This window comes from Dioszegia hungarica, assembly GCF_025882075.1.
Source record: "Dioszegia hungarica strain PDD-24b-2 chromosome Unknown MKK02contig_32, whole genome shotgun sequence".
Lineage (NCBI taxonomy): Eukaryota > Fungi > Basidiomycota > Tremellomycetes > Tremellales > Bulleribasidiaceae > Dioszegia > Dioszegia hungarica.
Genome location: NW_026515781.1, coordinates 879,975 through 903,772, shown reverse-complemented (window position 1 = coordinate 903,772; position 23,798 = coordinate 879,975). Strand labels below are relative to the sequence as shown.

The 23,798-nt window shown below is 57.0% G+C and overlaps 7 protein-coding genes across 7 annotated transcripts; 6 read left to right on the top strand and 1 right to left on the bottom strand.

The window, feature by feature from the left end:
• Positions 1 to 74: 74 nt before the first annotated feature.
• MKK02DRAFT_35698 (putative DNA recombination and repair protein Rad54B) lies at positions 75 to 3,088 on the top strand (the record flags this gene model as incomplete). Its single annotated transcript, XM_053089246.1, has 12 exons — positions 75 to 442; positions 492 to 864; positions 909 to 984; positions 1,030 to 1,161; positions 1,219 to 1,341; positions 1,386 to 1,490; positions 1,540 to 1,836; positions 1,885 to 2,173; positions 2,226 to 2,496; positions 2,549 to 2,673; positions 2,721 to 2,924; positions 2,980 to 3,088. 12 exons carry the CDS (start codon positions 75 to 77, stop codon positions 3,086 to 3,088), a joined length of 2,472 nt encoding a protein of 823 aa, XP_052941798.1.
• An 809-nt stretch (positions 3,089 to 3,897) lies between these two features.
• MKK02DRAFT_41662 (uncharacterized protein) lies at positions 3,898 to 7,261 on the top strand (the record flags this gene model as incomplete). Its single annotated transcript, XM_053091652.1, has 6 exons — positions 3,898 to 5,424; positions 5,481 to 5,820; positions 5,917 to 6,166; positions 6,210 to 6,879; positions 6,914 to 6,961; positions 7,010 to 7,261. 6 exons carry the CDS (start codon positions 3,898 to 3,900, stop codon positions 7,259 to 7,261), a joined length of 3,087 nt encoding a protein of 1,028 aa, XP_052941797.1.
• Positions 7,262 to 7,570: 309 nt separating this feature from the next.
• Positions 7,571 to 12,061, top strand: MKK02DRAFT_30975 (P-loop containing nucleoside triphosphate hydrolase protein; the record flags this gene model as incomplete). The annotated part of the gene is made up of 10 exons (XM_053088184.1): positions 7,571 to 7,952; positions 8,094 to 8,293; positions 8,341 to 8,733; positions 8,779 to 10,836; positions 10,881 to 11,000; positions 11,050 to 11,135; positions 11,184 to 11,469; positions 11,524 to 11,588; positions 11,635 to 11,850; positions 11,908 to 12,061. The coding sequence occupies 10 exons, from the start codon at positions 7,571 to 7,573 to the stop codon at positions 12,059 to 12,061; spliced, it is 3,960 nt and encodes a 1,319-aa protein (XP_052941796.1).
• A 949-nt stretch (positions 12,062 to 13,010) lies between these two features.
• MKK02DRAFT_41660 (putative 40s ribosomal protein s6-b) lies at positions 13,011 to 14,159 on the bottom strand (the record flags this gene model as incomplete). The annotated part of the gene is made up of 6 exons (XM_053091651.1): positions 13,011 to 13,023; positions 13,076 to 13,367; positions 13,417 to 13,543; positions 13,710 to 13,825; positions 13,875 to 13,972; positions 14,089 to 14,159. The coding sequence occupies 6 exons, from the start codon at positions 14,157 to 14,159 to the stop codon at positions 13,011 to 13,013; spliced, it is 717 nt and encodes a 238-aa protein (XP_052941795.1).
• Positions 14,160 to 14,436: 277 nt separating this feature from the next.
• MKK02DRAFT_30973 (ribosomal protein S13) lies at positions 14,437 to 15,435 on the top strand (the record flags this gene model as incomplete). Its single annotated transcript, XM_053088183.1, has 4 exons — positions 14,437 to 14,444; positions 14,550 to 14,776; positions 15,036 to 15,138; positions 15,318 to 15,435. The coding sequence occupies 4 exons, from the start codon at positions 14,437 to 14,439 to the stop codon at positions 15,433 to 15,435; spliced, it is 456 nt and encodes a 151-aa protein (XP_052941794.1).
• A 682-nt stretch (positions 15,436 to 16,117) lies between these two features.
• Positions 16,118 to 16,794, top strand: MKK02DRAFT_30972 (uncharacterized protein; the record flags this gene model as incomplete). The annotated part of the gene is made up of 2 exons (XM_053088182.1): positions 16,118 to 16,184; positions 16,241 to 16,794. The coding sequence occupies 2 exons, from the start codon at positions 16,118 to 16,120 to the stop codon at positions 16,792 to 16,794; spliced, it is 621 nt and encodes a 206-aa protein (XP_052941793.1).
• A 3,415-nt stretch (positions 16,795 to 20,209) lies between these two features.
• Positions 20,210 to 21,609, top strand: MKK02DRAFT_21020 (kinesin motor domain-containing protein; the record flags this gene model as incomplete). The annotated part of the gene is made up of 8 exons (XM_053086351.1): positions 20,210 to 20,310; positions 20,356 to 20,578; positions 20,632 to 20,742; positions 20,789 to 20,887; positions 20,935 to 21,014; positions 21,073 to 21,120; positions 21,164 to 21,344; positions 21,400 to 21,609. The coding sequence occupies 8 exons, from the start codon at positions 20,210 to 20,212 to the stop codon at positions 21,607 to 21,609; spliced, it is 1,053 nt and encodes a 350-aa protein (XP_052941792.1).
• Positions 21,610 to 23,798: the final 2,189 nt, after the last annotated feature.

Sequence of the window (23,798 nt, the reverse complement as noted above, 5' to 3'; positions counted from 1 at the left end):
TCGCCGACAACCCTTTTCTCGCCACCGCTTATACATCTCCCTCTTACATACTTATCATTCCCTATCTAGCCAACATGCTCCGCAGAGCTCCCTCAGGCTTCAGAACAAACGACCAGAACCCTACTACCGCCACATCAGGCGGCTTCGGGCTCGTCTCCAAGCCTTTCAAGGCTCCCACCCCGCTCGCCGCTAAACGCCATGTCGATCTCCCCAGCCGGAAACGCAAAGCTGTCAACTACAAGGACGCCGGTGGGGATGGCGATGATGCGAGAGATGAGAACGTCGATCCGAATGAAGGAGGCGGTCCGAGCAAGAAAGTCAAGTACGCGATGGGGAACAAGGAGTATGGTGATGATGGGGTGTTGGGCAGTCTGGGGGCGATCTGTATGCGCAAGTTCCCGGTGTTTGCGGTCAAAGAGAAGGCTGGGGTGTTCATGAAGACGTGAGCTTTGACATGCGCCGTGTGATGACCTTTGTCGCTGACAATCTAGATTCTCGATTCCAGCGATCAAAAACAAAGGCGCGTCCCAGGCTTTCGTCCATTCCCTCTCCCATGCTTCTCTTGGTGCTCGACCACATCCCAACCTCGCCCCTCGCCCCCTGCACGATCCCATGTCCGACCACGCCATCGTGCTGTATGATCCAACAATCGACGATGTTCCACCACCGGAGGACGATATCGACCCTGAATTAGCGGCCGAGCTCAAGCGGAAGCGGGAAGAGGCGGCCAAAGGTCCCCACAAAAGTCTGAAGGCGATACTGGGAATAGTCGACAAGAAGGAAAAGAAGGAGGTGAAGGTGCCGGTGGTTATCGATCCGAGGCTGGCCAAGTTCTTGCGGCCGCATCAGATCGAGGGTGTCAAGGTGAGTAAAACAAGCTGAATCGAGAGGTTCAAAGCTGATCGCAGTTCTTGTATCGATGTACCACCGGTCTTTTGGCGAACAATGCTTGGGGGTGCATCATGGCGGACGAGATGGGTCTCGGTGAGCTTTCCGGATGTATCTGGTCGCACAGAGCTAACTTATCAGGAAAAACGCTGCAATGTATCGCTCTGATGTGGACCCTTCTCAAGCAGTCCCCAGTCGCCGGCAAGCCGACATGCGAGAAGTGTATCGTGGCGTGCCCAACATCATTGGTAGGCAATTGGGCAAACGAGCTAGGTGAGTTATTTGAGCCCGGAAGACATGAATGCCGTGGATTGAAGCTGATGGGACCAGTCAAATGGCTCGGTGAGGGCGCAATCAACCCACTAGTAGTGGATGGGAAGGGCGGGAAGGAGGCGTTGATTCCGGCTGTTCGCCGATGGGTCAAATCGACTGGACGCGGTGTGACTCTGCCTGGTGAGCTGATGCGTTATACACGTGAAGCAAGCTGATCTGTTCAGTGATGATCGTGTCTTACGAGACTTTGCGGACACTACAGGAGGAATTGGCCGGCGCTCCCATCGGCTTGTTGCTGGCGGACGAAGGTCATCGACTGAAGAATGCAGGTCAGTCGAAAGACGCTGTGTGACAAGGCTGTCATAGCTGACCTGTCAGACACCCTCACTTTCCAGTCCCTCACCGCCCTCAACGTCCAACGCCGGGTCATCCTGACCGGTACACCAATCCAAAACGACCTGTCGGAATACTTCGCCCTCCTCAACTTCGCCAATCCCGAGTACCTCGGCTCGAAGGGCGACTTCAAGAAGAACTTTGAGTCCAAGATTCTTCGGGGACGAGATGCGGATGCGTCAGAGAAGGACAAGCTGGAGAGTGATGCCAAGTTGAAAGAGCTGGGTGGGCTGGTCAGCAAGTTTATCATTCGGCGGACGAACGATCTGTTGTCCAAGTACCGTAAGCTTAGTCCCTCAGCACAGCCACGGAGGCATAGCTGACATCTAGTCCCTGTCAAATACGAGCACGTCGTCTTCTGTCGTCCCTCGCCCCTCCAGAGCAAGCTGTACAACCTCTTTGTCACCTCCAAGGATGTCCAGCGGCTCCTGCGCGGAAAAGACTCGCAGCCGCTCAAGGCTATCGGGTTGCTCCGGAAACTCGTGAACCACCCCGACCTGCTCAATCTCCCGGAGGATCTGCCCGGAAGCGAGGAGGTCCTGCCGGCGGACTATCACGGCAAGGGTCGGGACCGGAACATGAACTGCTCGTTATCTGGCAAATTTGTCGTTCTTGAAAGGTGAGCCTGCTGGCAGGCACCCATGGTATTTGAGACGAGCTGATCCATTCAGGATGCTCCACCACATCAAGACCCAAACGGACGACAAGATCGTCCTCATCTCGAACGCGACCCAGACGCTCGACCTCATGGAGAAGCTCTGCCGGAATAAGAAATACGGCTACGTCCGCTTGGACGGGACGATGAATGTCAACAAGCGGTCCAAGATCGTTTCGAGGTTCAACGATCCGGAGGGCAAGGAGTTTGTCTTCTTGTTGAGTTCGAAAGCTGGAGGCTGTGGGATCAATTTGATTGGTGCGAATAGGTTGATATTGTTCGATCCGGTGAGTCCCATCAGGCTACCAACTCCAGAAATGGCAGAAGCTGATCAGGTAGGACTGGAATCCGGCTAGCGACCAGCAAGCACTGGCTCGAGTTTGGCGAGATGGGCAAAAGAAGGAATGTTTCGTTTATCGATTCCAGACGACGGGGACGATCGAGGAGAAGATCTTTCAGAGACAGTGAGCTCGCCGGCTAGGGTCGACGGCCGCCAGAGCTAATCCCCCAGATGTCAAAAGCAGAATCTCTCGGCCTGCGTGGTGGACGAAGCGGAAGATACCGCTCGGCATTTCACGCAAGACGACCTCCGCCAGCTCTTCAAGTTTAACGCGGAAACCCAGTCCGACTCGCATGATACCTACAAGTGTAAGCGGTGTCGGGATGGAAAGCAGTTCGTGAAGGCCCCGGCGCTTCTGTACGGAGATGCTAGCACGTGAGTCGACATCATGGCGGACAGGTGAGAGTAGGGGACAAAGGCTGACGTACAGATGGAACCACTTTCCGAATTCGGAATTGGGGAAGATGCACGATGATCTTCTAAGGGCGGAGCTGGGGTTGCCGGAGGTATCGTTTGTGTTCCAGTATATTTCTCACTAGGTCATGGAGCGGGGGTTGTAGGAATAAGTCTAGACTGGGTTAGAGGTTGTGCATATAATCCATGTATACTCATGTAGCTTTTGAGAGAGTTGGTCTTTGAGGCGATTCATCCAAGTCCATCAGGCTGGTCAGACACGAGGTGATTGGCCATGGCGCTGGATTACTGAGACGGGCGGCGGAGTGTTTCTGGTTTGCCACTGTCACTCGTTGCCGTCGAAGCTCGAGTACCTTGTTGTGAGCTGAATTAGAAGCTCTGGACAAACCTGCTCGTCCTGAGTTAACTTATTCACAAAGATCTATCTCATCCGTGACTTTGAAGTGAGCACGCCCGGTACGATAAGGTCTCATGATGATGGCACGCACAGCGTTCACTCGCGCTCCATATGTCCTCCTTTAGCAGCGAGATTTATGCATTCCCTTTCCACGTCCGAGCTCTACAAAGAAGCAATGCAATTCCAGCTAAACACTCTCGTCCCTGAGCTCCCAAAGACCCGCAGTACTGGTACAGCGCACAGACGTCCCCGCCCTCTCAAATGGCAGAAGCTTGAGGCAAGCCAGTTCTGGTTTAGAATTCTTGCTTTCCTCCTCTTTCCTTGTACTTCACACTCGAAGTCCATCCCGCCTTTCCTGGATCTTGACCCAGTCTCTTGTCCCCCACGCCTCCCTAATCCTTGGCTCGCACTCTCGACGCCATCTTGGATCCGCCACGGTCGCCACCCTCTTGAACTTGTGTGCCACCCTCGGCCCTCCCCGGCTTACCCCGCGTTTTACCCCGCAAATCCACCTTCAACCAGACAACCGGTCTCAAGATGAAGTCTCAATCACCCCCTCCCTTGATTGACTTCACAGTCTACCAACCTCGACCTACCCTTCTCGACGAGCAAGACGCGTACGGCTATCCGCCTCCCAATCGGTCATTCACACCGTACAGGGACGACGAGTCTGACGTTGACGCCGGTTCCGAGGACACACGGTCCGAGGGCGAGAAGGAGGTCGAGAAGCTTCTGAGGGTTGTTCCTAGGGACAGACGGACGCGTGTCAAGGTCAAATCCAGAAGGAACGAGGCGGTAAGCAAGGAGACGAAGGGAGAGGACGGAGCGGTTCTCATCACGCTTCCGGACGGTTCGACTATCGCGTTTCGACCACCCACTTCCAGCTCATCGGTCGTCCAACCACACGGTACCGGTCCCGTCAGCCTCCAGAATCCAGTCGTCGCGACAGGCCTCCAGCAAGCGCTAGAAGCAATCAAGCAGCTGGCTATTGGTAACGGCAGCTCGACTCAGCCCAAGCCGCTCCCCGTTCCCCCGCAGAAGGCGCTCGAGCCCTCAAAGAAGCGGACCATCCTCCCGCCCCAGCCGGCGGTCGTCGCTCCCAAGGTTCCCAAGGCGACCAAAGCGCAAGCACCTTGGTGTACTCTACCTCCCAAGCTTAAGCCAACCGCTTCAGCCTTCCAGCCGGCGTCTCGGCCAGCTTTCGTCCACAAGCCAAGCAGGCTCGTCCCTCCCAGCCCCTCCTCATCCCCTTCGCCACCCCTCTCCAACTTCACCGACCCCCATCCCCTCATCTCCTCCAGTCGGACTTCCAGTCCTGCTCGATCCCCTACCCTCGTCGTCTTCGACAGTCCAGGCGGCGTACCCCGCGACAAGGCCATCATCGAGACGGACGCGAGCGAGATTGAACACTTGTTCAAGGTCGATATCAAGCCCATCCCGTGGAAGAAGGTCGACTTTCCCTACCTCCAGCGAGGAAAGAAGAAGCGGCCCAGCGGACAGGGTGTCGCAGGCGCAGGAGAGGACAAGGCGTACGTTCCGCGTACAGCAACAGAGGTCGTCAATAAGTTTGACGAGGTCGTCAAGTCCTTCGGCGCAGATCCAAAGCGTCCGCATCCTCCTTCCCTCCTGACACCCGCAGCCCTCGACAAGCAAGTACAAGGTATCCTTGCCAAGTACGGCGCTGGCGCGGTAGAGCAGAAGCGGACCCCACTCGCCCCGAAATCCCTCAACCCCTCTGCCAGCAGCTGGAACCCCTCAGCCGCCCCCTTCCACCCAAAACCTTCCCGTCCATCCAAGCTCATCGACTACGACGCTGATCCTACCCCTCTCCGCGACTACGCAGCCCGTCGCTCGCGTCTCAAACCCTCCCCGGTCATCACCGACGAGATCTACGTCCCCGAGACGACCCTGGGCGACGCAAAGCTATACAGCTACAAAGGCGAGATGAATGGAACGGCGACGTACGACTGGAATGGCGTCCAGGATGTCAACTCGTACTTTGACGAGCGGGATAGGTTGGAGAAGAGGAATGAGCCGCCGGTAGAGGCATACCCAACGTCTATTGTAAGCTGAGTCCATAGCCTCATAGCATGAAGAGATGCACAGACTGAAATTTTCAGCTGGTAGACGTTAGCGAGTTTGCCGAGACCATAAACACTTCTCGGCCCAAGGTGGCGTATGATGTCTTGCCGGTGAACCCATATGACCGGTTATTGTCGCTTCCTTCTGCGCGGGCGTCAGTGCCGAGGCATTTGTGCTTTACGGACGATGGCCTCCAGCAGTCCATCATGCGGTCTTGGATCGCGGCGGAGCCGACGGACGATCAAAAGCGATATGTCAAGCAGCTGGCGGCGAGGCTGACAAGGATGGTGGATCAGGAATGGGGACGGGGCGGTGGGGCGAGAGATGAGCGCTTCAGCGTGGACGTATTTGGGAGTGTCAGCTGGGGAGGCGAGACCGGTCGCGGCGGCGATATCGACCTGGTCATTCGGGATACTTTCCATCCTCAGGGCTGGGAGTCACTATGATGTTGCAGAGGCTGCAGCTGATGTGTAGACCACCCGGCGCTCTGGGATCCAGATGCAGACGAGCCGCAGACCCGCCGACCTGGCCGGCCTCGGGTGAACATATACCGCGCGGACCTCTCGCCGGTGTATGACCTGCACAATGTCGTCGTACTGCTTCGCCGGAGGGGCTTTGAAGACGTTCACGGTATCTACGGCGCTAGTACGCCTATCGTCAAGTTCAAAGATCCCACTCGGCCCGGTGTCGAGGCGGACATGAACGTCAACGATCTGGGTGGATGGTGAGTTGACCATGTCACACCTATGGCAACAGCTGATGCTTAGGTACAACTCTCGGCTCATCCTCGCCTACTGCGAAATATCACCTCACGTCCTCCGACCCCTCATCCACTGCCTCAAACTCTGGTCAAAAGCCAATCACGTCAACGATCCTTCGGGTAAGGACGGCATGCCCACCATGTCGTCCTACTGCCTTACCCTCATGGCGATTGGGTACCTCCAGCATCGTGGTATCCTCCCCAACCTCCAAGAGGACGTCGAGGTCCGCGTCCCCGACTACCCCGAGACAGAAGGCAAGGACGTCATTTGGGCAGCATGGGGCAAGCCCTCCGGTCTCAAAATCAACGTCGGGTTCTCGGACAAGGCGCCAACGGACTGGGAACCGTCCACCAAGCTCACCGTATCGGAGGCGGTCCGCGGCTTCTTTTCGCATTTCGCCAGGACGGGATCGGGGCGGGCGTTCCAGTACAATACCCAAGTGGTGTCTATCCTGAATGGGGGCATTATCAATCGGGCCAAGCCGCAAGGGCAGGAAACGCAGGAGGCGCAGGCGAGGAAGGCGGCAGGAATACCGGCGCCGACGAAGGAGGAGATGATTGCGAGGGAGACATATATGGGCAGGGGGGATCAGGGGATACAGCCGAGGAATTGGAGCGAGAGGAGACTGGTGGTGCAGGACCCGTTCATCTGGCAGAAGGCGAGCTGCTCCTCTCCTGTCGACCCCCAGGGATTCAAGCTGACAGAGACAGAACTGTACCCAGTCCATGTCGAAGCTGGGATTGGATAGGTGGATGAACGTGGGTGTCACCCAGAGATACCGCTCGGCCTCTCCGCTGACTGCTTAGGCTGTCGACAGAGCACACACCATCCTCGTACGATACGGCAACGACTGTACCATCGATACACTCCTCACAAACTGTCTCCCACCTCCAGCACCCGGTCCACCCCGTCCGCCGGGTCAAGGGTCCGATCAGCAGAATCGGCAATCCCGCGACGCAATGTATCGGACCGGTACCAGACGGAGTGGAGGAACAGGCGTGGCGAGGCCGATGCAGATGAGGACGCCATTAAACGGCCGGTCCCTCTTCTCTCCTTGACACGTATATAGCATCATTCTCCCATAGGCATTTTGGTAGCTTGGAACCGTGGCAACTCTGACATCCGAGCGGGAAGGTAGCAGGGAGTGGGTTCAGGCGAGATTGGCGAGTAAACCGATCGCCAAGCTCGCCAAAGTCGCCACTGGACCTGGTATTCTTCGCCAAAGATCGACGAATCGTCTCACCATCTGTCCTTCCTTCCATGCGGTCCAAGCCGAGCGGAGTATAAGGAGATAAGGGCATGCTGCCCTCACCTCGCCTCTCCTCCCCATACCTACGTTCGCCCATATCACTGCTCAAAACCCAAAGATGACAGAGCTGAACTCGCCCACCTCCATCGAGAAGGGCGAGAACCTCACCGCTCTCGCTCGGCCGCTCACTCGACACACCTCTGCCCTTCCCGATGTTCTCTACCTGTTATCCTTCGCTCCGCCATGTCCGTCGCCCTTTCGGTCTCCGCTCGACTTTGTCCGACATCCCATCGTCATGATCTGCATTGGGATCCCCTGCGCCATTATCTCGGGTGTTTGTATGCCCGCCTTCGACATTGTGCTGGGACACTGGACGAACCAGCTTCGAGGCGAGGGCGTCACTGCGCAGAGTATTGAGGAGGCGGGGAATTTTGCGGGATGGTTGATGACGGTCGTGGGTGTGGCTTTTGTGATCACCTTCGCGACATTCATGGCTTGCTGTGAGTGAATCCCTTCGTGCAAGCTGGCTGGTAGGGAGAGGGAATTTGTGAGAAGGAGATGGGCAGTGAGGGGAGAGGAGGGGGGCAACAAGGGGGAAAGGGGGTCATGAGGATGCGGAGGGAATATAGCTGATCGTACAGTCTCCATGGCAGGCGCAAAGCTGTCTAACCTGCTTCGCGAGAAATACCTCGCAGCCATCGTCATCCAGGACCAAGCCTTCTTTGACCGGATCGGTCCTGGAGAGATCGTCTCTCGAGCCAGCAAAGATATCAACATGATCCGGACAGGCCTCGGTGAGCGGCTAGGCTACCTCCTCTGGTCCATGTCCATCATTATAGCAGTAAGTCCCCTACTACCCCGCAAGCCACCATGGAAGCTGACAGTCAGTCCCTCATATCCGCCTTCATCGCCGCAGCCCGCGTTGCCGGTGTCCTCCTCGCCCTCGTCCCCTTCACCGTTATCATCTTCACCGGGCTCGGATGGTGGACTGAGCGGGCCTCGCGCACCGTTGACATCCTCGACGGTCGCGCTTCGTCCCTCATCGAGCAGATTCTCTCGTCGGTCCGTATCTCCCAGTCGTTCAACATGGGGGACCGTCTCCTCCTCAAGCTTGAGAATGACATGCTGGGTCCTCTTCGGCGCATGTCAAGGAAGAAGTCGGCGGTCAAGGCAATCGAGTTCGCCGCTGCTTTCGGAGCGGGGTTCTTGGTGTACTGCTTGAGCTTTTGGTACGGCGGTATCGCGGTGCAGGATGGGTATCCCATCGGGAACGTCTTGACTGTAAGTCCATTATAGCTTATGATGTGGACTTGAGCTGATGGTTAGGTATTCTACAACTACGTCAACGTCTTCTTCACGTTCGCCGGCGTCGTACCTCATCTCCTCGCCTCGACTCAAGCTATTCATGCCATCCGGAACCTCCGTCTTCAAATCGAGCGACAACCTCCTATCGACGTACGCGATACCTCCGGTCTACAGCTGGACGAGCGGGGACCCTGGGAACCTTCGTTCGAGCTCAAGGACGTTACATTTGCCTACCCGTCCCGTCCGACCCAAAAAGCGCTCGATGGTCTGTCACTCCACGTACAGCCTGGCAAGTTCACCGCACTGGTCGGTCCAAGCGGAAGCGGGAAGAGTACCCTCGCTTCGCTCCTCTTACGGCTGTACGATCCCGCTACCGCTAGTATCCTCACGGACGCAGACCGAAAAGTCATCAAGACTTTCCAGGTGGACGGCAACGAAGCGGCGATCGATGCGGACGTTCTTGCGGAGGAGGAGAAGCGGGTCGTCGGGTCGGGAAGTATCGACTTTGCCGGCAAGGACATCCGGGACTACAATGTCAAGTGGCTCCGCAGTCAGGTCGCGGTCGTCCTGCAGAACCCGCAGCTGGTCAGCGGGACGGTCTTTGACAATGTCGCGGTCGGCCTGACGGGCACGGAGCTGGAGTATCGTGCGGATATCGACGGGGCATTTGACGCGTCGGACGAGAAGAAGGGTAAGATGGCAATGATTCGGGAGAGGGTGGAGGAGGCTTTGAGGAAGGCTCAAGCCTGGGACTTTGTTCAGGAACTACCGAAGGGGATGAACACCAAGGTGGCTGGTGGGCGGACCGGGGTGCTGTCCGGCGGGCAGGTACAGCGCGTTGCTCTAGCTCGCGCACTGGTCCGACGGCCTCGCTGCCTTCTGCTCGACGAGGCGACATCAGCCGTCTCGGCCGATACGGAGCTCAAGATCCAAGAAGCCCTCGTTGAGGAGCAAACCTCGCGCGGAATGACACTCATTGTCATCGCTCATCGGCTCTCGACTATCGTCTCGGCGGATCGGATCTACGTCATGGTCGCTGGCCAAGCTCGGCACTACGGGACATACGACGAGCTGATGGACCCGGAATGCCCTGACCAGACCTTCCGGAACATGGCGCTCGTCAAGCAGCCCGCACACGTCGTCAAGGCGTCCCCTACCTCTCTCGCTACTTCTACACGCACCCTCTCCGCTGCGCCCAAGCCAACTTCGGACGAGAAGATGCCGGTCATCCCACAAGAGGAGCGCACCAAGCCACTCCCGCCAGCCATGACATCCGTCAAGCAGGCCTTCAAGCACAACACCTCCCTCCTCCTGATCGGTCTCGCCTGCGGTATCATCGGCGGTGCCGCCTGGGTCGTTGCTGCCTGGCTCTTTGGTCGAGGTGTCGCCGACTTTGGGATACCCGACCTCTCGGCCATGCGCGCAGCTACGAATCGGTGGTCTCTCTGGTTCCTCATCCTCACCATCGGCACATTCGTCGTCCTCGGGTTCCACGCCTTTGGTCTGGAGCTCTCTGGCGAACGCATCGTCTCGGAATACCGGCGCGAGGCGGTTCGGGCTCTCATGAAGCAGGATATTGCCTACTTTGAGGGGGAACACACCGGGAGCGGGAGTCTTACCGCCGCCGCGGCCCATCATCCCAGTAACGTCGGAAACGTCGTCGGACTCATCCTCGGCCAATTCATCTCGTCCATGACCAACTTTATCGGGGTCATCATACTCGGCTTCTCCCTCAATTGGCGGCTGGCAGTGATGATTCTCCCCGCTTTGGCCGTCGCGAGCGGGTTTGGGTATGTCAACTTTGTCTGTCAAAAGATCTTTGACAAGGGACTGAACAACGATATCGACGCGCAATCGGCGTTTGTCTCGGAATCTGCCAATTCGATTCAGCTACTCGCGGCGCTGACGAGGGAGGCGGAGACGGTGCGGCAGTTCAACTTGCGGTATACGTCTCAGCCGATCCGGAGCAAGTGGCTCATCCTCTCTGGGGTCTCACTGGGTATCAGCATGGGGGTATTGCAATTCTTTGGCGGACTGATCTTCTTCTGGGGTTCTCAGCTTCTCGCGCGTGATCAGACTGTGAGTATCTTCGTCTGTGGCGAGGGTCCAGACTGATACTTTAGTCAATTGCCAACCTGTTCACTGTGATCGAGGCGGTCATTGTTGCTGTCTACGTCGCCGCCAAGGTGTTTACCTACACGGGTGACTTTGCAAGGATGAGGAACTCGCTGGACGTCATACAGGTCACTTGATACTCCTCCCTCATGCTGGTGCATCTGCTCACCATCACAGGGCTGGCTGGAGCGCGAACCTCAGCTTGCCATCTTACCGCCATCGACTCCCTTGGAGCCAGGCTCTTTCCTAGAGGGCATCGAGTTGTAAGTTCCGCCTCACACCGTACCCTTCACCTCGCTGACACTCCGCAGCAAGAATGTCTCCCTCCGCTACCCATCCCGACCGGACGTTATGGCCCTCAACGACGTTTCCTTCCGCATGGAGCCGTCCAAAGCGTACGCGTTCTGCGGTACCTCCGGAGCCGGCAAGAGCTCCATCCTGGCGGTCCTTCAGCGGTTCTACGATATCTCATCCGGCTCGGTCTGCCTTGACGGGCGTGATATACGGACGATTGATCCGAAGGTGTTGCGCACAGAGATGGGGTATGTCAGCCAGGAGCCAATCTTGTTTGAAGAGACGGTACGGTGGAACTTGGTCGTAAGTTCTCTTTTGCTCTGCTCTGGAGTCAAGACTGCTAAGCTGATGACTCAGGCTGGTGCTATCGATCCCGAGTCTGTCACTCAATCTCAGCTCGAATGGGCATGTCAACAAGCTTGGTGAGTCTGCCTTCTGCTTGACCGCGGGGCCTAGCTGATATGGTAGTATACTCGATTTCGTCAAGTCCCTCCCGGACGGTTTCGATACAGACCTCGGCCTCAAAGGTGGACAGCTCAGCGGGGGGCAACGACAACGCCTGTGTATCGCCCGTGCACTCATCAGGCAGCCGAGGATACTGTTGTTGGATGAAGCGACGAGTGCGCTGGACGGACGAAGCGAGGCGCATGTGCAGGAGGCGCTGGATAATGCTTCGAGGGGGAGGTGAGCTCCGCTTTTCCCGACAACGTCCTGATGGAAAACAGAGAGCTGATCTCTTAGGTTGACTGTGACTATCGCGCATCGATTATCTACTATCCGGAAAGCGGATACTATCTTTGTGATGGATCAAGGGCAGATTGTGGAGATTGGGACGCACGATGAGCTCGTCAAGCTGAATGGGCGGTATTATGAGTTGGTGCAGGCGCAATTGTAGCTATACTGTAGAGTATATAGAGTGTTCTTATCTTTCGGATGGTATCTTGCATCACCTCTCCTGTGCTTCTTTCCCCCGAGCACCGTCATTTCATCAGAGAAATTGAGACGCCTGGGACCGCTCTGCCACTTGCGACTCCTCATTCCTCAGATGTCTCACCTGCCTCTCCACGAAGGGGGAGCCTGTCCTATCCGCTCCTGTCCTGACATAAGTCCATCCCCATCCCATATCCGCCTATCCGCCTGTATCACTCCTGTATCTCCTCCAATTCTCGCTCGAATTCTTCCGTTGAAAGGTAATTACGCAAACTTTGCGCTCATCTTCGATATCGAAGAGCTAAAAAGTCAGCAGAGTCCTTTAAGCAGAGTGTCACAAGGCGTACTTTTTGCTGTCTGGTCGCCGGGTTAGCATATTGAGCTTCATCTTGGGGGACATATGAGGTACGGAAAAAAGGGGGAGAGGGAGAGGCTGTAGCCCCAGGTACTCTGTGTGGTGGGGAATAGCCTTCGGCGAGCGGGATAAGCGGAGAGGAGGTACAAGCACTATGGGTCAGTCAAATGGTCATTTAGGCTAGAGAGCTCAGTCGTGTCAGTGCTTCAGTCGGTGCGTGAGGATCGACGTAAGAATCGAAGAGTGACAGAGTTGAAGATCCGGTGGTGTCGATACAAAGGTTGAGAAGAAAGCTGGAAATAAATCAGGCAGTGGTTTGATCAAGAAATGTCACGACAAGGAGCTTGTCCCGGTCAAAGCATGTTGCCCGCCCTGAACCTGACTGATGTTGGACTGCCCCTATTATGCCTGACAGTCACCTCTTACCCCGTCATGCAGAGACTCGTCCTGATCGGTAACGGCGAAGAGCCTGAACGCAGGCGATCGATAGAGCCAGGAAAAAAAGATACATCGCATGCAGAACTAAAGGCCAACCCTAAAAGAACAGCGTACGACGCACTTAAGCAGAAGACCTATCTCATCAGCCACCCCTCATGTCACTGATCTTTCGCCGCAAAAACTCACCGCTTGGCCTTCTTCTGCGCCCGGACAGCCTGCAGCTTGGCCTTCTTCTCGTCCGCGTGCTTGGCCACCGCCTTCTCGTAGTCGGCCTTGGTCTCCTTCTGCGCCTCGGTCCTCCGCTTCTTGAGCGACTGGAGATGCCTCTTGCGCTGGAGACGCTGGGGGGTCACCAGGCGCTGGATCTTGGGGCGCTTGGTGTTGGTCTTGCCAGACTTGGTGGTGACCTCACGGGCAATGACGAATTGACGGACGTCGTCCTTCTTGTCGAGGTTGAAGAAGCGGCGGATCTTGGTGGCTGATGGTCAGCAAAGCCAGAGTACAAGATGTGATGGGTGTGGACGTACCTCGCTTGGGGCCCAATCGCTTGGGGAGGACAGTGTCGGTAAGACCGGGCATGTCGTTCTCGCCCTGCTTGACGATGATGCAGGCGAGGACACGGATGTCGTTGGCGACGATGCAACCACGGACGGACTGAAGGTCAGCGCTGCGCTCAATGCGAAATTTGACCATAATTCCCCCTCGCCCCAGATTTCCACCATCGTCGCCTTTGATGCCCAGATCGCCGTATGGTTGCAGAAATACGCCCTCGTGCCCCATCTGCTCAATCCCCCCTCTGCACCGATCAAAAAAAACCCACCTTCCTCTTCCTCTCACCAGTCCGACGGGCGCGGTAGCACGAGTGGCCGGCAGCGAGGAGGAGACGAGTTCGGCTGGGGAGGAGCACACCCTGCTTCATCGGGAAACCCTGCTTGTCTATATCATCAGCCCCTGCTAGTATTTACCGCAAAGGAGTTGGACGCACCGTTACCGCCGGTGATGCGGAGAACGTAACCCTTCCACTCGTCGCCGAGCGAGTCGGCAGGGACCTCCTGTCCCATACGCTTCTCCATGAAGGGGAGCCTGTCCTATCAGCACATCTCCAGATATGTCCCCGACATCCATTTCCTCCTGTCCACCTCTATCTCGTCCAATTCTCGCTCGATTCTCTCGGTTGAAGAGCAAAAATGATCACGCACACCTTGCGCTCATCCTCGATATCGAAGAGCTTCTGCTGCCCAGTTGCTGGGTTTGCCACGTTGAGCTTCATTTTGAGTGAGATATGGAAGAAGGATGATGAGATGGTGGTGTGCAACAATGCCCCAGCACCAAAAAGCGTTCAGAGGGGGGATGATTTAAGGACAAGGAAAGGATTTGGGTGGGCGGTGATACGAAGTCGGTGTTTGCGTTTTTTGCCCTAGTTTGGTGTGGCACTTTTACGCTCCTCTCGCGATTTTGCAACTTGAAGCCAAGTCCAGTCAGCCCTTGCATCCTTCAAGCATCCCTCACTCGACACCTACTACCTACATACACATACTTCAGCCAACATGGGTCGGTACGTCTACCGTTCCGCTGCTCGTCCTGCATACTCGCCGCTCGAAAAACGCCGCCCACCGCTGGCCGCTTCGAGCACTCTCGAGAACTCTAGCTAATCCAGCAGTATGCACTCCAAAGGAAAGGGCATGTCCGCCTCGGCGCTCCCCTACCGCCGCTCCCAGCCCGCATGGTCCAAGGCTACCCCCGAGGACGTCTGCGACCAGATCTTCAAGCTCGCGCGAAGGGGTCTCTCGCCGTCCCAGATCGGCGTTATTCTCAGGGACTCGCAGGGTGTTCCCCAGGTCAAGAGCGTGACCGGGAACAAGATCTTGAGGATCTTGAAGAGCAACGGTTAGTTGAAGGGCTGGACAGGTGAACTGGACGGAGGGATAGGACGAGGATGTCAGGGGGACAGTGTTTAGGGGGGATGGGTATGGGTGGATATGGATAAGGGCGGAGCTCTGGCGGAAATTTTGGGATGGCATGGGGCGGATGAATGGATCGTCCCTGTTGGGATGGGGAGAGAATAGGCGTTCATCTACACTTTCGGGACACCTGCTTGCTGTCTCGCATACATCATCCATTTAATCCGAACATCGCTGACATACAGGTCTCGCCCCCTCCGTCCCCGAAGACCTCTACCACCTTATCAAGAAGGCCGTCACCGTCCGGAAGCACCTTGAGCGTAACCGTGCCGACAAGGACGGTAAATTGTGAGTTGATCACCCTCAGGCGGATTTGGGTCGTTGAGCGTGCGGAATGCTATCGGGTCTTGAGGGAGACTGGGGGGGATATTACTGGAGGTCAGCGCCAGGAACAGAGCGGACAGCGCTGGGAGAGCTGTCATTCTATGGTGGTTGTACATCGCAAAGGGCTTGAGCTGACATCCCAGCCGCATGATTTTGATCGAATCCCGTATCCACCGTCTCGCCCGTTACTACATCAAGAAGCAGCAGCTCCCTCCTACCTTCAAGTACGAGGCCGCCACCGCTTCTACTCTCGTCGCCTAGGCGTCTGGCGTGAGGGAATAGGGGTTTAGGGAGTGGTTATGCATTCGTGGCAGATCTATGTTGATTTGGGTCGAGGGTATTGGGCATGTTGCCGATAGGTGCTGAGGGATCGAGAGGGCCAGGTCGGAAGGGTACAAGCGGGGACGGGGCGTGGTACTGATCAGATGGAGTGACTTGAAGGGTTCACGAGAGGAATATTGATTGACTTGTGCCGCTTGACCATAAATCAGCTTGGGGCATTGCGCCCTATCTTCTGACTAGACTATGGCTATGTGCTGCTGACCTCCGCGCACGACGTGCACTCATACGCATAACGCACAGGAAGATCGCGTTGGGTCCGCCGCCGAACGACTGAACACGCTAGGTCCTTTCAGCATGTCTGCACGAAGTGCCACACCCGCGGAGGGCCTTCGAGGCGATATGGCGCGCTCGGATCTCAGATACGAGTGCGCTAAAGGCAGAGTGAGGGGTGAGGTGAATACAGGGGGTGAAAGGAGGCTTGTAGGTCTGCGTTTCGGATGAGCGGGATCTGGGCAGAGGAGGGGGGATATAAGGCTGAGCGGGGGTCAGGGGGGATTGCGGATCCTACATCACTCGCCACCCCTCGTCTCTGTCCGTTTCCTCATCATACACAAAAGCCTTCTTCTTGTATCTCGCGGTACTAACTCAGGACTGATACATCATGCCTTCGTCAGAAGACAACACCAACAGGTGGCTGGATGTCCAGGCGGGGCAGGATGACCCGGAGCGTGAGTCGACAGCTTTCCCCTCGCCATACTGCTGCTCTGGCTGATGGCGCTGATAGGACCTCAAATGCTCAATGGCGCTGAGTCGACTGCTGACGCCGAGACGAATGCCACATCGGGGTCCACTCCGTTGCCGAGTACTCTCTCATGCTCGCACAATACCGCAGGCGGCAGCCAGTGCATGCTTCTGGGGATCGACATCTCAACTCCGGAGGGGAGGGAGCGGGTCGAAGCGCTCCTCGCCTCTCATACGACCTCTCCACCGGATCACTCATCGACCTCCGCAAGCCGACGCTCTGGAGGCGCCGGAGCTGCTGCCAGAGCGAGACAAGCTGACATCGTGGCCCAGTCACGCCGCCGCATCGAAGAGGTTCGCGAGCGCATCGCAGCGACTCGCCTGCGCCTCGCTGCCTCTTGCCAGGAAGTACCGACCCGGACAGCATCGACGTGGAGTTTCCCATCCGAGTCGGGATCCACAGTGCAGCCGGTGCGCGAGTGGGTCGAGAACGGTATACACTACACCGTCGGCGGAAACACGGGCCCTTTCAACCCGCGCCACCCGGAGAATGCTCGGCCCGAGGGAGGTGGGAACGACACTGACGAAGAACACTGACCGCGCTCAGAAGCAAGAGGGGCTGAGCTGCATGACTGGGTTAAGGAAGGGGTAGTGTGTGGATCAGGAAGGCAGACTGGCCGCATTGCATCATTGTATATACTCGTATGCTTCAATGTCTGACGTTCTCACCAGCTACGCTGTTATACATTGATTGAACACCCTCAGCTCCCCGCCCCATCAATACCGCAAAGCTTCGATGCCACTTCACCATGAGCGAGTTTACAACGACATTTCCGCCGATGTACTCAATGCGTTCTCGGTTTACTCAGGGTGGCGAAACTCCGGGAAGTTTGAACCTACTTGACTCTCGGGCTGACATCGCCAACGCAACGCCCTAATGTCTTCCGGACTATCGGCTAGATAGGGCTGAGTCAGTACATCTCGAGCGCCACACTTAGCCACAGCATGACGTATGGCGACACATAACGTGATCTGAAAGGTGTGATGGAGCAAGGGGTGCTGGACAAAGGACGTCGCTGGTTTAGGGCCTCACGGTCTGGCTATATAGCCAGGCTGCGATACGGGCTGGCGCTTAGCCAGTCTCTTGCTCCCCAGTCCCACCTGGTATCATTCACCACGTATATACCCAAATTCTGCAGGAACATGCCAAATCCCTCATCGAACCCACCTGATCGGACACAGTCGTGGCTAGACGAGCGAGCTGCGGAATTGAGCGAGCGCAATCGAGGTGAGTCGCGGGCGTAGCTGTTGCTGATCTCCTTATAGTCGTGGAAGGGTTCATGCGCAGACGTGAAGAATCCACCGCGTCCGCTGCGTCTCTCCAACGATCGACTGGCAGATCAATGACGTCGCCGTCCACGCTTCGTCCGGCCTCCCAGAGAAGGGTGGGAGTACCCTCCGACCCGACCACCCTCGCAAGAGACTCGAACAGATACCTGCGGTACTGCCAAGCAGTCACGGCGCCGACCACTCCCCCGAATTCAACGAGGAGGTGATTTGCGGGCGCGACGGGCAAGTGCAATGGCTCGATGAGAGATCATGCATCTTCATGCATACTGTACTACGCACAATCGATCAGGCCATATGGCTGATCACTCCATGACATAGTGGATCTGTTTTGTCGGTCCATCGTCCCGTAGATGATCTTGCTATCGCTCATACATGATAACTGAATTTGCACCTGCTTCGAAGGGCAGAGACAATGCGTCGCGCCCGTTCCGAGGCACCGAGAGACGATACTGATTCGGGTTGACTATAGGCGCAGACGTGTATTGGAGTATGAGGTGTATATCTATACATGATAATCTCTGTCGGGATAAGATGAGGCATGATGAGTTGCTATGCACATCAAGCTGCAGGCTCGGATGTTGCGCAGTGCCGAATCCCACTCCGTAGATCAGCTGCTTGATGAGTTTGGTGTCCCATATGTCTAGCGTGCTGTCTATGCCTTTTCCTCGACCTTCTCCCTCACCACGACATGTTGCCAGAGCACGTGCTTGTCGTCCCGAACACACTATGGCGTGAAAGGATGCGCCGCGGAGGGGGAGAGGTAAAGGAGCCACGCTGACGAGCGTCGTGAGACATAAGGGGAACTCAGCGGCCTGCAGTCCTGTTGAGTCTGCCACTCATCTTTCCACTTTCGATAACGCCTGCACACATACCATACAGCACAATTATGAACTCCCACACTGACCAAACTCGCTCGGAGGGGCAACCCACTTATCGTGAGTGATGTTAGCTGCACCAGCCTTATATCTGCTCTTACGCGCGCTGACGCATCCAGTACCGATGGAGACCGCCACGGACTACCGTCCTCCTCCAATCACTCCAGACATGCAGTCGCGCGATTCCCAGCAGACCGCACTGAGCGACGCCCCCGACCCAAGCCTCCGCCAGGACTCAGGATACCCCTCGTCCCTCGATGATCCCGCTTCAACTGAAGCAAAGTGGCATGGCATCTCGGTCACCATCGGAGATCCGTTCAAATGGTTCTCTGCGACTATCCGCTGATGAGATTGCGGGACGCAAGTTGAGGTGTTTTGCTCTCATTCTTGGAAGAGCGGTCGGAGGAGGCTTGCCGGGTGAAGGGGTTGCCAGTTGGGATAGTGCCTTTGTGAATGCATATTACATCATGAGCATGTTGAAAGCGCTATCCACATTATCGGTAGTCAGCCAAGCACCTAGGTCAGACCGATAGATCAATGCTCCGATCAGCGGAAGCCCGATGATTACTCATCGCAAATTTGTCCAGAAGCATTAGTACGAGGAACATCCTGCCCATAACAGGTCTCTATCTTCACACTCACCTCACCTGACGTTGATTTTGTCCTACATCTGCGACCGGGACACAGCGCGACAAGTGTGACCGTCGCATACTGTATGCTTGACGCAGAGTGAAGGATGATAAGAGCCGCAAGATGGCCGCAAGTCTACGCAGGTCTACGCTGTGCAATGTGCATGTTGTTCACGTGGCGTTCCTCACCGCGGGGCCCCAAGATCCAAGCCCTTACGTGACTGCCTTTCCTTTGGTGTACGTACAGCTGACAACAACAAATCAAGCCTCGCGCCGTGAAGAACCGTGATTATACTTCGTCCGGACCGCCTGACACATCTAGAGCACCTATCAGTCTTCCTCAAAGCGCAGAGTAGCAGAGGTAGAAAGGCGTACTCGTGCGATCACATCAGCGTGCGAATACGAAATGTCGCTATCCCCGACGAAACATCGCGCGCTATCTCGTCAAACCTCGTCGACATCACTCAACGTTGGCCTTCCCCCTCCCCTACCCGAGTCGAGCATGATGAGCCCCTCCTCCTCCTCGCGCACCCTAAAGCGGTCTCGGTCTCGGCCTCGTATACGACGAGGAGACGTCGAATCATCCGCTACCTCGGCCGATGAGTACGACGATGAGCCCCTTCTCGTCCCCGCCGCGCAGGTCAAGGCATCTCCTTCCGTCGATCTCAACCTCACTCCACGACGGAAAGTAGCCGGACCCATCGAGCCTGCGACAGTCGGACGGCAGCCTAAGAAGCGAGAGACATTACAAGAGAGGTTGGCGGCCGCGGCGAAGCTGAAGAAGAGTCGGAGTGTTGGGGAGGGTCTATCTAGTACCTTTAGTGTCGGCGGGGACGACGGCATGAGCCTGAGCGCAGCGGGAACAGCCATGAGGGATGGGAGTGGGTCCAGCGCAGGGACTAGCGATAAGGTCGTGGTTTGTGTCCGGTACGTTCTGCTTACACCTGATGGGGAAAATGTTGATCAGTAGGATCAAGCCAACATCATCGCCATTCCTGACCAACGCGTACGAGCTGGCGCCCACATCACTCGAGCTGTCCGATCACCATCCGAACGTCATTAAGCGAGGGGGCAAGCAGGGCCGCGAAGCAGAATACGCGTATACATTCGGTCAGTCCAACTTCGCCGTCACTCAACCCTAAGCTGACCAACGCAGATATGCTGCTGAAGCAACCGTCCAAGACGCCGGACCTATACTCTTCCCAAGTTGCCCCTCTAGTCGAGAAGGCTATGAACGGCTTCAACAGTACCGTCTTTGCGTGAGTTCCTCTATTATGACCGTTTAACCTAGGCTGATCCACTAGGTACGGTCAAACGGGAAGCGGAAAGTCATTCACCATGACCGGTCACCCCGCTGAACTCGGTATCATTCCCTGCGCAGTTGACGGGGTCTTTGATGCCATCACAGTCGACATGGACCGGGCTTTCCTCCTCCGCGTATCGTATATCGAGATCTACAACGAGACACTGCGGGACCTGCTCAACTTCAAGAAGAACAAGGACGCGCCGGCCATCCACACCAACAAGGTACGCCTTTCGTGAACAAGACACGGTATGCGATAGATAAGCTGATATCTTAGGGCAAGGTCTACGTGGAACCGCTGGTCGAGGAGATTGTATCGACACCCCAGGACGTGATGAAGCTGTTGAGCAAGGGGAATGAGGGGCGGAAGGTGGGCGCCACCGACTGGGTAAGCTTCCACGGCCATGCGTAAGCATAGAGAGCTGACCTCTCAGAACGACCGATCTTCGAGATCTCACTGCGTCTTCACGATCGTCATCGAGTCACGGCCGCGGGATGGGGATGGTGACGATGACATCCGGTTGAGTCGCCTAGTGTGTTTTCTGGCGACTGTCATGCAAGGCCGCAGCTGACTCGTTAGAACCTGATTGATCTGGCTGGGTCTGAGAAAGCTGTCTCCGACCTGGAACGCAGAGGCGAAGGCAAGCATATCAATCAAAGGTGAGCTGTTAGCACTGCGACAACGTTGTAGGTCCGGCTGCATAAGCTGACGCGACAGTCTGCTGGCGCTCCGAGAAGTCATCAACAAGTTGACCGAGAAGAAACGGTAAGTTTGCCTTCATACGTACGAGAACAAGCCTGATTCCCAGATCACACATTCCGTACCGCAATTCCAAACTCACTCATTTACTGGAGAACGCCCTTGGCGGCGATTCCAATATCTGCGTCATCTGTACCATCTCCGCCGAAGAGGAGCATGCGTCCGAAACGCTCGAGACGCTCAAATTTGCCGGGAGATGCTCGCAAGTCGAGACCAAGGCGAAGAAGAACGTGGTGAGTTACCCATTCCCCCGAAGTTGACAAGGGCCAAGCTGACGCCGTATAGCTCCTGTCATCCGAACGAGCCTTGATCCGAGCCAAAGATGCTGAGATCGACGAGCTCAAGAACCGGTTGCAGCATCTGGTGTCGGATGGGGTGCGGTTGGATGCACCTTCGAGCAGTTCGCACGTATCCGAGGTAAGCTGCAATATGCTCCGCCAATACAGGAAGCTAACGATCCCAGCTGGCCGACTCCGTCGCAGACCTCGAGAATAGGAAGGCTCGACTGAAGGACCAACTCGCCAAGCTGAACGGCGAGATCCTAACGTCGGAAATGCCCCGCTTGGGCTATGGCCTACCGCTCTCTCCGCCCCAACCCAAGCGCAGACGGATCAGCGAGTTCCTCGGTGTGGGCAAGCCGAAGGGCGCCGCGTCTGACCGAAGAGCCGTCAGTGGATTGGCGAAGGTAGAGGAGGACTTTGCCATGATAGTGGATACCGAGGTGAGTCATGGTCAGAGTTGATCACATCTGCATGCGGCTGACGCCTAGGCCCTCGAAGATGCTGCTGTCTCCACCCTTCGCAAAGCTCTCACGGCCAAAGACGTCGAGCTCTCCCGCCTCCGCGCCGAGGTCGTCAAGCTCCGTACGCAAGCCACCTCGACTGAGACGCACATGCTCGACACCGCACATGACCTCGAATCCACCCGCGCCGACCTCGTCTCTACCCTTTCTTCCAAGACGGCTCAAATTGACTCGCTGGAGGAAGCCGTCCTGGACCTCCGCAAGTCCCGGGAGGACCTTCTCGTTGAGGATCAAGTCCGGCTTGACGAGGTGCAGCGCAAGCTCAACATTGCGCTCACTGAGCAAGAGCGGGCGAAGCGGGTAGCGACTGGAGATCTGCCGACGGATCTGGCGATGGAGAAGGAGGCGCATCATCATGATTTGGAGCAACTGCGGAAGAGCCACAAGATCGAGGTGGAGCGATTGCGAGCGGAGGTCCGGAAGGGCGCCGTACAGCTCAAGGACCGCTGGGCGGTCTCGGAGGAAGCTATAGGCGCTCGGAAGGCTGTGGAGGGGGAAAATCTCGAGCTGCGGAAGGAGGTGGACAAAAGTCGGGAGGCGACGAGTCGGTATGCTTCGCTGCTGAAGGACCAGGATGAGCTGAAGGGGCGGTATGAGGAAGTCAAGGACAAGGCGAAACGGGTCGACTTCCTCGAATCGGCAAACTCGGCGATGAAGGCCGAGCTAGACCGCTTGGCGGCACTGGACGCTCGATCAGAAGCTCTGGAAGCTGCCGCTCGGTCCGACTCGGCCAAGATTGCTGCTCTTGAAGCCAGTCTGGCGGAGGTGGGGATGGCGAGGGATCACGTCCGCGCCGAGGCCGTTGCTGCGGTCGCCAGAGTCGGCGAGATGGAGGTGGCCGCCGAGTCGGCCAAAGAGGAGGCGGAGAAGCGGGAGATGGGAATGCGGCAACAGCGGGACCAGGCTCAGGCGGACCTCCTCGACTTCCAGCGCAAGGCGATGTCGACCGAATCGGAGGCGGTGGGGGTTCTGCGCAAGCAGTTGGCGGAGAAGACGGAGGAGCTCGCCCGTGCTGTCGAAGCTAGGGAGGCGGGAGTACGGGTCGAGCAAGAGAAGACCGCCACCCTTGCTGCGCTCGGTCTCGAGCGCGATGCCGTGCGATCCGAGCTCGCCGTCAGCTTGGTCGAGCAGGCGAAGCTCCGGCAAGACCTCATCTCCGCGGACGAAGCGCATACCGCCAAGCTCTCGGTGGTGGAGACGGAACGAGAGACCGCTCGGTCTGAGCTTACCGCCACCCGCGCCGCTCAGATCACGCTGCAAGCCACCCTCGAGTCCGGCACCAATGACATTTTGGAGCTGGGCAAGTCGGTGACGACACTCCGAGCCACTGTGGCGGAGAGGGACGGTCGGATCGCCCAACTCGAGCCTGCGCTTAGCGACGTCACGCGTCAGCTGTCGGAAGCGCGAGATGCCACCGGCGACAAAGACCAGGTAGTCCTGCACCTCCAGGCGGATCTGGCGAAGCTGGCCAAAGAGCTGGACGTTGCCAACATGACCAAGTTTGGCGTCCAGGCCGAGCTGGAGGCCGTACGATCAGCTGCGGCGGCGGCGGACGAGAAGGCGCAGAAGCTGGGCAAGGAGCTGGACGAGCGGCGTCAAGCTGTTGATTTGTTGGAACAGCAGGTCAACACCGCGTCCGAGGCGGCCAATAAGGAGGTTATCAGAGCAGAGGCGGCCGAGATGGAGGCGAAGCGCATGGACGAGGTAGCGAAAGCCAGCGCTGCTGAGCTGGAGACGGCTCGAGCAGCTACTGCTGCTGCAGAGGCCAAGGCGCAGAAGCTCGGTGGCGAACTTGATGAGAGGCGGAAAGCGGTCGTGGTTCTGGAACAGCAGATCAACGCTGCGTCCGAGGCGGTCAAGAAGGAGATGTCGAGAGCGGAGG